We start from the raw sequence: 12,862 nt of genomic DNA, 5'->3' as shown, positions 1-12,862 counted from the left end.
GCTCATCATAAATTATAATAAAACGATTTGAAATTTAAACCGACATAGTATTTTGACTTATGACCGGTTTAAAAATGTACCCATTTCTACTGAACTTATAATATACCTGTGATTCATATTTACATAAAATGTTTTAATAATTACTTACTAATCAGCAGGTGTGCGTATCATGTAACTTATTCATTCAATTTTATCCTTTTATTCTTTAGAAATAGAGAGGTTAATCTTATGAGTAAAAAACAACCCAAACTGCAATACACCTTATAACACCTGGATCCAAAGATAAAAATCGGATGAAAGAATAAAAATAGCGTACCTAATACCATTGACGCTCAGTGTGAATACAAAATCGGTTTTAAAGGTATGAGCAAACTCAAAATTCATTTTCTGGTTTATAATTTACTTGAAAAAGAGATGTTAATGTACTGACATTGCACACAATATTAGTTAATTCACAAAATAATCCTGATGATATACCCGTTAAAGGTACACAGATTCTTTAAAACACGACTGATATTTACAATGTGTTTTCTTATCGTCTCCGTCACTCTTTTGATTCTGATAAATGATTCGGGAAGCATCATTTGTTTGACTACGCACTTCACTTCTTTCAGTTCTATGAGAAGATTTATTCCCTGACAAACTTACATTATTAATGTTATAATGTATTTTTTTGTTATTTTCTGACACTTGTTGCTCTGCTTCACTGAACCACAAGTCGCTGTCAGAAAACCTCCCGGAATCGTAACTGTCCGAGGAACTCCGACAAGTTTTATAATCCTCTAAGATGTTTTTCACTGCAGACATTGCACTTAATCCAGGCGGAGTCTGTCTCTGTGTAACCGGGTCCGTTTTCAGTTGTATTTTATTTCCGTCTGGATCACAAACATTGTATGTAATATCATCAAGTTGTGTAATAACACACTGCACTGAAGCTTTGATACTTTTCATACATTGTACTTTAAAGACTAGAATCACATTCTCTATAGGTACGGGGTCGATGTGTTTTGAGTATTTTAAAGCCAGCTGACAATCTAATCCTGGCTGTGTATACATTGGAAAGATACAAAATCCTGGTTTTGAACTTTCCATTTCAGCATTTGTGATTATGCGATAAAATTCCACCATTTCTTTAAATTTCCTCACATGAAGTAAGAATCTGAGATGTTCGTTGCCACAATGAATTGGACATACTGACCATAGCGGCATATCGTCTGCTAACCCATAAAACTCCTGACAACCAATAGTTCGATCGGGGGATATTTTACTTTTTAATTCCATTTTATGATGAAGTTTCCAAGGTCGTTTCTTTAAAACTGCCTTTAGTTCATCGTATGTGACGGCTCCACTTTCTGACAAAAACATCATAATGCTGAGTGCTGGAGTTATTAGCATTTCATCGTCACTATTTTCATCATTGCATGTCATTTTTTCAGTGTTGATATGACTTCCTTCAGAGATCTTTAGTATCTGAAACGATGGATCTATCCATTTAGTCAGAGGCGATATAATCTTACATAGAACTTTCGACTTTCCTTTTGGTGCCATAATTCGGACTGTACAAGTATACGGATCGGCAAGATTGGCGTTTTCCATTGTCATACACGCAAATAAATTGTGATCAAACAACTCATTTAATGTTTAAGATCGGATAGATAATATCGTAAAAAATATTTTCACATTTTATCAGATTAAATTGCGTGTCACAAAAATGTTGATGTAGCATTCCTTCTCTCCTGTGAAAAGAGTTGATTAATCCAAATAAGAAATTCCAATATTATCGTATGTTGCTAAAGAATCCAATTTCCTGGTAAATATAGTCAAGTTCTGTCGTTCGCTTGATTCAGGTAATTTCAGGTGATCAGCTTCTTAAATCATATTTTTTCTCGTTTATTGACATCAAACTCCACGTGTTATCCGTGTTAAAAATAAATGTATGAATGAAGTTAATGGTATTTTGTAGGTCTTTTGTAGAGATCCACCCCTATGTTCAGTAGCGTAAAATCTCTTCTATCTGATTGGATTAAAATTTGTTCATTTAAATCTGATTTATAATGGATACTAACACCATACTGTGATGTGTAAGTTCACAATATCCTATGATAGCTTTGATAATAAAACCTGTTCAAAAATTGACATTTTAACTATTTTATAATAAAAACCTCTCGCAACGTTACGGATGGATGAACCGAAATGGGTGAATCAAAATAATCAACATTTAATATCTAGTACGGTTCCGTTTGATTAGGAAATAAATGTGGAATTTAAGAGAGCAATACATCACGGGTAAATTATACAAACGTAAAGGTTTTAAGAGATTTAATTGATTGAAATGCTATTTCTATGCTTGTTTGTATAGAAGTTTATATAACGATGGAAGTATATATACAGGTGGTCGATGATGGATTACAATCAATAATACACCTTGCAGACGTAAACAACAACTAAAATAATAATAATAATACTTTATTCCGTAAGCAAGTATAATAAAGAAATAAAAAATATCTGCATATCCATAAAGATAGATGGAGATCTTGGATCATCGGTAAAGATAAAATCAAAGACACAAACCTAAAAAGACATTTCGATTGGTTTTCCTGTTTGAATGCTTTGACACTAGTCATTGGGCTCTTTATCGCTTGATGTTCGATGTAAGCCAAGGATCCGTGTTGAAGGCCGTACTTTGACCTATAGTGGTTTACTTTTTTAAAAGTTGTGACTTGGATGGAGAGTTGTCTCATTGGAACTCATACCACATTGTAAGGAGAGTTGTCTCATTGGAACTCATACCACATCTCCGTGAGTTGTCTCATTGGAACTCATACCACATCTCCGTGAGTTGTCTCATTGGAACTCATACCACATCTCCGTGAGTTGTCTCATTGGAACTCATACCACATTGTAAGGAGAGTTGTCTCATTGGAACTCATACCACATCTCCTTGAGTTGTCTCATTGGAACTCATACCACATCTCCGTGAGTTGTCTCATTGGAACTCATACCACGTCTCCGTGAGTTGTCTCATTGGAACTCATACCACATTGTAAGGAGAGTTGTCTCATTGGAACTCATACCACATCTCCGTGAGTTGTCTCATTGGAACTCATACCACATCTCCGTATTTCTATCTAGATGTTACTTAATTGGAATGAATACGTATTCCTGATTTGAAACCAATTAAATTGCGTCTACATTGAATACGTATTCCTGATTTGAAACCAACTATATTGCGTCTACATTGAATACGTATTTCTGATTTGAAACCAATTAAATTGCGTCTACATTGAATACGTATTCCTGATTTGAAACCAACTATATTGCGTCTACATTGAATACGTATTCCTGATTTGAAACAAACTATATTGCGTCTACATTGAATACGTATTCCTGATTTGAAACCAACTATATTGCGTCTACATTGAATACGTATTCCTGATTTGAAACCAACTATATTGCGTCTACGTTAAACTAGGTTTTGTCATCTCAACACTTGCCGTTTTAATGTCGACTGTCACCATTGGAAAAACAAAAGGTACAAGTACATTTAAAGTCGTACAATGCAATTCAGCTCCGACAAGCACCGACTCTTTAATACCAACATAAACAGCAAAATATATACAGAAACCAACAAAACAATAAGTTCATATCAAGGATGATCACAAGCTCTAAAAATAACCTGTCCTTTTCCCTCTGCATAACTAGAAGCAAGTTCATAGATTTTATCCTGCTGATGTTCAATCACACCGTCTTTCACTCGAGTCATTTCGGTGTATATTGTTATGATTGATTTCATAGAGAGAACTTTCATTAACAATGCATGAAGACGCCCTGACTCGCTTGCATGGAGTATAATTTTACAGAATTCCAATGATGAAAGAAAATAAAGAAACTTTGTATTTGAAAATTGATTATAAAAATGTCACGCACACATCGAATCAAATAAGAAATGTACAGTCCATCAAAAAAGAAAATTTGACATAATAGAAATGAGCTTATATCCCCTGTGAACAAAGAGGAAGAACAGAATGGAAAATTGAGGTGAAAATAGGATACTCCAGTATAATCAAATTACTATTCCGACCTCATATATAATAAAGGTGTCATACCACCAATTACTCCCTCAAATTTAGAACGTATGTGAAAGTAGGCCTACTCGGACAAAAAAAAGTGCATTTGATGTCATTGTTCACCTAAACTAACTGACAAATTTGCAGAAATGAAAGTTTTGTTGATAGAGAAATATATTAAGACCATTTTGAGCTAAAATTTACCTGTCTATGAGTTTGCATTAAAAATTGAGGATTAATGCGCTCCATAGTATACTAATTTAAGATTTCCAGAAAACCAGGGGTTATTTTTAGTGGTACCTCCTTTCGGAAGCTCTCTGCTTTCTTATATGATTTTGAATGTATGTTGAAAATTGGCATGCAGAAAGGTGACACCTGTACAATTCAGGATATACCTAGTTTCTATGAAGTTAAACTTAAGGTAAAATATTTAGAAAGCTGTGAAAATTGCAATATTTGGTTGAACAGATAGGGACTTTTAATTGGTGGTATGACACCATTTAAAGGCTCATATTTCCGGGTAGTGCCCTGTGTCCCATGAGACATCTTACAATTGCATTATAGTATCCAAACAACATAATTCGTTGATTTGTCTAGATCCAGACATTATAATCGTACTTTAGATGGATCCATATTGAGTGTTTCAGTCAAATTAATAGTGTATTAAAAATATTAAAGGAATAAAGGGTTATTATTAATAATTCACACACAAAACTAAAAAAATGCAGTTCAATAATGAATACATAAAGTTAGTCCATTATTCCTTGAATCTAATTTACCTAGTAATATACATTTATTCACGAAGCCATTATCAAATTAATTAAAAATTGAAATCTTAATTTTCTCTTCACTGGGTCTTATAACTTACTCATACAAATCACCTGCTTAAAACTTATTTACATTTTCTGCATGTAAATCATTTATACATCGAGCTATTAATGTGCAACTACTGAGATATCATAACTTAAAAAGTATAAATTATTAATAAATAACTTGCATGGTTCTCCGCATTCCCTGAATACATTAACTATTGAGAGTACATCAAAGTAAGTGCACGACCATAAGACATATACTCGGTATCACACTTTCGAGATGGTTTCATTTTTTATGCAGTTTCAGTTTAACATCATAATCAGTTTAATAAAAGTACAATTTTCGAAAAGTTTTAGCAACATTTCGCAGAAATGTCGGTAGCTTTGAGAATTTGACAGACAAGTTTTATATAGTTTTACATTACTTCTGGATATCCTCCAACGGCATTACACTTACATCACCATATTTGTAATCACACAACTTGATAGCAGATTGGCAATGTATTTCTTGGTCAAAATAAAACTTAAAATTTAAGAGAAAAATCTCTCTTGATATATATTTTGCAATTTTGGTGCCAGAATAATAGGAACAATAACAAATAAAGGCTACAGTAGTATACCGCTGTTCAAAACTCATAAATCCATTGACAAAAACAAAATCGGGGTTACAAACTAAAACTGAGGGAAACGCATTAAATATAGAATGAAATTCAAAACAGTGTGGCTGTGGCCATTGATTGACACATTAAATTCATCCATTGACTGGGACAATTTAGGTGAACGTTTGTATGTTACGACCACTGATCACTATGTACTTTTTAAAGACACTTAAACTATGGGGTCACCAAAGGTTCTCAACACCTCAATAAAGTAAGTCGAAAAAAATAATCAGAAATAACACGATGTTTTGATTTATACCAATTATATAAATCAAAACATAAAGGTTATTCCTGATTATTTTTTCGAATTACTTTATAATTAAAGGCGTTTAGAAACCTTTGGTGACCCCGCAGTTTAAATGTCTATCGTAGGTAAGTCGTGAACAGTGGTCGTTACAGACAAACGTTCACGTAAATTGTCCCAGTCAATGGATGAATTTAATGTGTCAATCAATGGCCACAGCCACACTGTTTTGAATTTCATACTAAGAGGAGAACAACGACACAACATTAAAATGTAACACACACAGAAACGGACTAAGCATTAGACAAAATCCTATGAGAATAACAAATATAACATCAAAACCAAATACATGAATTTGGGATAGATAAGTACCGTGACACGTCTAATAGTAATGTGAATTCACACTAAAATATAAGAGAAAACAAACGACATGACAGAACGTTCAAATGTAACACACAGAGAAACTAACTATACTGAACACTGTGCGGGACAAATTTGCCATTCCGGTATCGGCAAATCTGACTTTGTCGGTTTACAAGATATCCAACAAAAAAATTTGCCCAGTGATAGATTATTGAAAAATTAAAAAAATGCCATATGTCCCAACTTGTCACTGTTGTCACTCTTGTCACTGCAGCTGATTAAAAGTACATTTCCCATGGGAAATTTGATAATTCCCATGGGAATATTAGAATTTCCCATGGGAACATTGGAAGTTCCCATGGGAAAAATTACTTTTCCCATGGGAAGTTTAGAGTTCCCATAGGAACTTTAAAGTTCCCATGGGAAAAGATGAATACAAAAAGTTCCCATGGGAATTAATTCTTCCCATGGGAACAAATTTTCTTCCCATGGGAACAATTTTTCTTCCCATGGGAACAATATTTCTTCCCATGGGAACAAATCTTCTTCCCATGGGAACAATTTTTCTTCCCATGGGAACAATTTTTTTTCACATAGGAACAATTTTTCTTCCCATGGGAACATACTATATTACAACATGTACAATACAAACATTATTTTCCATTTGAATTTTTTTCTTCAGAAAAATTACAATTTGTTGCAAATACTGGATATATGAGAATAAAAGAGAATATACTTCTGCCTTAGCTGGATGGAAAGCTGTAGAGGATAACACATTTTTGGAACCTTGTAAAACATCTCAGAAAAGCAGATTTGTCTCCGGGACAAGTTTGCAATTCCGCTGAGTGCAAAAGTTGTTCACCTCAATTTTTGGAGTTAAGTCAAAATGAAGTTGATAACTTGGTTGGTATTGGTTCCCTGATATTTGTCCTAAAATTGTTTGGCTCTAGCACCACTGTTGAAAAAGTTATGCCCCTTTTTCAACAATTTCCTTAGAGGAATAGTTGTTTTCCTCAAGGGAAATCAAATTTCCCTAAAGGAAAAAGATTTTTCCTCAAAGGGAAATTGTTTTTTCCTCAAGGGAAATTGTTTTTTCAAGGGAAAAAGATTTCCTTCAAGACAACAAATTTCCTCTAATGAAATCATTGTTCTTCAAATTTCCTCTAAAGAAATTTCTGAACATCAAATTTCCCTTATTTGTTCTTGTTAAACATTTCTTCGCTATACCATGTATACAAACAGTATGAATATAATTATTACAAGACTGTATAGTTGATGCAAATGATATTCAAAACTTTCATAAATGTTTGACTCAACATTTTAATGACATTGAAAATTGATAAAGTCTGACTGTTTATATCTAGGTATTGTTCATACTTTTTATAAAATTTAACTATGATTTATAACAAAAATTTGTAGCAAATGATTCTGTTTTCTTTGTAATTCATGTAATTGTTTCAATGCAATACATTAATAAGCAACCAATTTGAATGTTATACCATTTGTGGTGTTCTAAAGAATTTGTTTATATATTTGCAGATTAAATAATAAAATATACACTTTTCGTGTTATTTTAAATTAAAATTTTCTTCTGTTTCAGCTTGTGTACAGTTTTCAATCCACTACGTAAGAATTCAGTGAATACATTATTCCATTCACTTAACATTTTCCTTCAATTCTAAGAGAAAACATTTTTGCAAATTGTTCTTCAATGATCTTCTTCCGTATATTTGATATGAGGGAGCGATGTAAATGAGTGGATAAAACTGGTGTTCCTTTTTTCAACAACAAAATAGTATTTGTTCTGCATTCTCCTTTCTTTCGAATAATATATATAATATGTTGTTGCTTTTATGCAATAGTGTTTTTGTGTATCTATGATAGAACTCCATTTTGTTTATTGGCATTATCATGTGATAATGATGAAATTTCCTGTTTCTTTTTTGCAGGAAAGCACACATTCCAGTTCAAATTAATCCAATTATGCACTTTGTAAATAAATTTCAACTTTAAGTTTCCTCTTCAGTAATGACCTATTGATCGTGAAAACCAAGATGTCTGATCACCTATAAATACACAAAATAAACAAATAAAATGTTATAAATGGAGAGAGAAACAGCAATAAATGTTTTTCATATGTAGCTTTCTTTATTAAAATTCATTAAGTAAACTTGAACCTTGCGAAAAATAATTAGCTGTGATGTAGACTAGAAAGTATAAAACGCAAAATAAAGTAGTCGCGAAAAATTAGTTGATTTACATTAGTCCAGTCTGTGTTTGCAGGAAATTTACATCATAGGTTGCCATATTCCTATTGTGCCTGTCCAAAGTTCAGAGCCTGTAGTTTTTGTAAGTTTAGTCTGACACTAAAATTTAGTGGTTGTTGTTGTTGTTGTTTCATACTGGTTATATTTATTTTTTGTAATTTATTTTGTAATAAACTAGGCAATTAGTTTTACACTTTGGACATGTTGGATTGTTTCAATTTTTCATCTTTGGGTCTTTTATAGCTGCCTACTTTGACTATAGGGTATGGATTTTCTCATTATTGAAGGTCGTCACAGGCCTACAATTGCTTTCTTAAAGCCATGATAGTTTTCATATTTAATATACCACATCTTTTAATTTTTATAGTAATCATGATTATCATCTTTCAAGTTCAACAACTTTAAAAAAATAAATAAAAGTGGCCTTACCATTTAGGTTTAGTTTGCTTCTGCAAATTTTAAATTGCCTATCATTTCTGCTGTTTATAATTTCTCTGTATCTTCTATAGTTCTTGTCCTATACATAAAAGAGTAAAAGTTATTATTGAATGGCATCTTGCATCAATATTTTTTTTTGCTGTTTAATGTACATGATGTATATTAATGTGTGTTTAATAAGAAGAGTGCACATGCTGAAATGTCTCGCCTTCTTTTACTAATCATTGATAATATGTTGATAGTCCTAAGTATAAAGCTTTATCACAACTGTCACATAAACTTAACATTAACCAAGATAAATAAATAAAGACTAATGAACCATGGGAATGAGGTCAGGCCTAAATTAAAATATTGTTTGTTTGCCCTTTTCCGACCCTATTTTTTGAAACAAGGTAGGTAGGTAGGTAAAATATTTTATTTTTCTTTCCCATAAAATAACTTGGCTCGGTACATTTTTTGTCATGGGTAGGCAGGTAGGTATAATATTTTATTTTATAGATACAATATCTGAATGATATCATTTTTGTCTGTATTTGCTCTTGTTTTAAGAATGATCGATTTTACTAATCTTTACTTTTATTAAAGTTTCTAAATAGTCCCAGGAAGTTATGAAAAAAAATTATCATGTATAATGTGAAGTTAATTTATATGCACTTCTATTTGTTTTTAAATATCAAAATATAGGGCTCGAGCATATTTTCAACAATAATATGCCTGGAACTTTTAAAGAGTTTTAACTTGCACTGATATTCTGTACTACGTACATGTACCTTGTACGCTTAACTTGACCGAAAGATTTATTAATATCATATATATCTCCCTAGCATGGTTTGTGAAACAGCTTTACTATGTGCAATCTATTAGGGGGTAGGACCTTTATCGGGACTTCGGGATTGGGTGTTTTTAAGCTCAGGATTTCAGGATTTCCAGGAATTGTTTTTTTTTTTAATTTTTGGGATGCAGAATTTAAATTTATTTAAATTCGGGAGCTCAGGATTTCATGTTTTAAAGCCCGGGATTTCAGGATCCGGACCCTCCAACCCCTATCTATAGTATGTGTCATTCCGACATTCTACCAATTTTATCAAAATTTGAACTGAAATTATCAGAGATGATATCTGTGAAATAAAAAAAAAAATATTTGACTAGAATATAAAGCCACTGCCCAGCAGTGCATTTCCCACCATCGTCATCATGCAACCAGTTAAAAAAGCTAAAACTAAGCATTTATCTTACTTTATTTACAACCCTAGAGACTGAGTGTGTCCGGGTGTTATAAAAAAAAAGCTAAAAGACTTGAAACTCAAATGTCACATATTTTACATCGCATTTATAAATGGTCTGCAAGGAAAACTTGGCGATTTTACTGCCAATTATTCTCCAATTTACAGGACTTCGGTTCATTTCAGATATAAATAAAATGTCAAAGCTGGTAATAGGCAGCAATAACATAATCATCCGGATATACGAATCACTAAACGTCATCCTTATACATGTTATATAGGATACAACATCCGTTAACAAAATATTTTGTACACACGTTGATAATTTTGTATTGGACAAACTTTTTTGAATGAACCCTGCTCTTCAAGTATAAAGGGCAACGTTGGTTATACTTTCAACATCGACTTCAATCAAAAGCTTTGAATCTCTAAATGCAAGTGTTCATGCCAAACGCTGACGTGATACCAAATGGACTTAACCTTATACGGGGAAGATAAAACCTGTGGATTCCGGTAAAAAAGTTTTGAGCAGGAAATACAAATATAAGATTTTCGGGAGGAACAAAAAATAATTAAAACAAAATATTGCTGGTAAATACAAATAAAAGATTTTCAGTCGGAACGAATTTATAGAGTCGGTCGGTAAAGGGCAAACAAATAATATTTTAATTTAAGCCTCAATGTCAGATGAACCATGCCAGGCAGACATATACAGCTAACAAGGCTTCAATGCAACAATTATAGTTGACCTATTACTTATAGTTTAAGAAAAATAGACCAAATCACAAAAACACTGATCAATGAACCGTGAAAATGAGATCAAGGTCAAATAAAACCTGTGCCACTGACATATAGATCATAAAATATTTCTATACACCAAATACAGTTGACCTATGGCTTATAGTATTTAATAGATAAAGACCAAAACTCAAAAACTTAATTTTGACCACTGAACCATGAAAATGAGGTCAAGGTCAGATGACATCATCCCACTAGACATGTTCACCTTACAATCATTTCATACAACAAATATAGTAGACCTATTGCATAAAGTATGAGAAAAACAGACCAAAACACAAAAACTTAACTATAACCACTGAACCATGAAAATTGTCATAAATAGCATAGACACCTCTTAGTTTTGAGAACAACATGCGTTAATTGTGCAAGTATAATCATTGATAAATCATGCACAAGATTGGCTTTTTTTAAAAAGCCTATATATTGAAATTTTCTGAAAATATTGCATGCATTTATTAATATGACCAATTTCAAGAAATGCGCAAAGATGTGAGATGATTTATATAATTGTAATTTCAGGAATTTACAGTAAAGGCTTTCATCCCCACTGCATTTTGCACTTTTCCCACGTCAGGAGCCAGATTATGGCCTTTGTGACCTTTGTATGATTTTTATTTTAGTTTCTTTTTTAATATCAAAGAGTTTAATATGACGTCCATTATCAGTCTACTAGTATACATTAATGGCAAGCTAAAGCATGCCTCACAGGCAGGGATCCAGGAGGGTCTGAGGGTTGGACATGTTGGAACCCCCCTTTCTACATTGTTCTTTATTGGACGATCAATGCATTTGAATTTTTAAATTAACACCATTCGAACGTAAATATATTTCAAAATTAAGATGCTGCAATGTAAAATCCCAGTAGAGCTGGGAAGATGGTATAAGTCATTCCAAAAGAAGAAAGGACATGCAATCTGTGTTTGACTGCAATTGGCAATGAATTCCATTATTTATTTGAATGCAATTCTTTATTAGTTAAAAAATATCAGAAATCAGCATATTCCAGAGTACTATGTGAAATATCAGAATTAAGCAAAAATGAAAGGACTAACTGTCATTGACAAATATTAACTTATTATTTTAAAATGTGTCTATATTCATTTCAAAGTTAACTAAAATATTATAATGTTAAAATATTATAATATAAAGTAATTTTCCATATATAATTATTTCTAAGTTTTTTTTTTTTTTTTTTTAACTGTATGTGATTGTATTTTGTAATTTACCTCTTGTTTCACATGTCAATGTGACGGAGTGTTTTTCAAATAAAGCATATTGTATTGTATTGAATGGGGACATGTAGTTGGACCCCCCCCCCCCCTCCCATTTGTCTTTGGTTAGGAACCCCTTCTCGGGTTGTGGGATTTTCTCGTTGCATTGAAGACCCATTGGTGCCCTTTGGCTGCTATCTGCTCTTTGGTCTTTTGATACATTCCCCATTTACATTTCGATTTTATATTCAGTTCTATTATAGATGTTAGACTTCTTGTTGATTTGGTTTCACATTTCGGCTTCGTCAGAGGAAAGCGTTCCAGAAATAAAATAGCCTTGCAAGACGTAATAATTATTTGGACTAGATTTTCACCACCATCAACATTGTAAAGCTTGTCTCACTGTGGAAGAAATGAGTTTGGCGCGTTTACAAAAATATAATTGTCTGTGCTGACAGGGGAGTGTGTGTGCATACCATTATTTAAATTTTCTAAACCTTCTTTTTCAATATTTTGTGCATTTCTTGGTAATATACTGTCAAACCTCGAGTGCTGCTTTACAAAAACGACCAACTTACAAGTAATGTAGAGGAAGGAAACTAGCTAAAAAGACCAAAAATAAGCCACAACTAATGGGGTCTCATTTGGGGTTCTGTTCACGGATCTCGCTTTATAGTTACTATTTAATTTTTTTAGATTCCCGTATCCCGCTTACACTATGTAAGTAAACAATTCTAATATTTTTGTAATTTCCTATGTCCCGCTAAACTTCATTTC

The 12,862-nt window shown here is 32.5% G+C and overlaps 1 protein-coding gene and 1 long non-coding RNA gene across 2 annotated transcripts; both read right to left on the bottom strand.

Annotated features, from left to right (window-relative positions):
- Window positions 1–383: 383 nt before the first annotated feature.
- Window positions 384–1,942, bottom strand: LOC139480900 (protein FAM124A-like). Its single transcript, XM_071263842.1, has one exon. It carries the CDS (start codon window positions 1,600–1,602, stop codon window positions 481–483), a length of 1,122 nt encoding a protein of 373 aa, XP_071119943.1. The 5' UTR covers window positions 1,603–1,942; the 3' UTR covers window positions 384–480.
- Window positions 1,943–7,531: 5,589 nt separating this feature from the next.
- On the bottom strand, window positions 7,532–12,653 carry LOC139480899 (uncharacterized). The gene is made up of 3 exons (XR_011654532.1): window positions 12,562–12,653; window positions 8,842–8,929; window positions 7,532–8,211 (listed from the first exon to the last, which is right to left on the bottom strand). It is a non-coding gene; the product is annotated as an uncharacterized lncRNA (long non-coding RNA).
- Between the last annotated feature and the right edge of the window lie 209 nt (window positions 12,654–12,862).

Source organism: Mytilus edulis, chromosome 7, assembly GCF_963676685.1.
Source record: "Mytilus edulis chromosome 7, xbMytEdul2.2, whole genome shotgun sequence".
In the NCBI taxonomy this organism is placed as follows: domain Eukaryota; kingdom Metazoa; phylum Mollusca; class Bivalvia; order Mytilida; family Mytilidae; genus Mytilus; species Mytilus edulis.
Note: the sequence above shows the minus strand (reverse complement) of the source record. Positions and strands in the feature narration are given on the sequence as shown.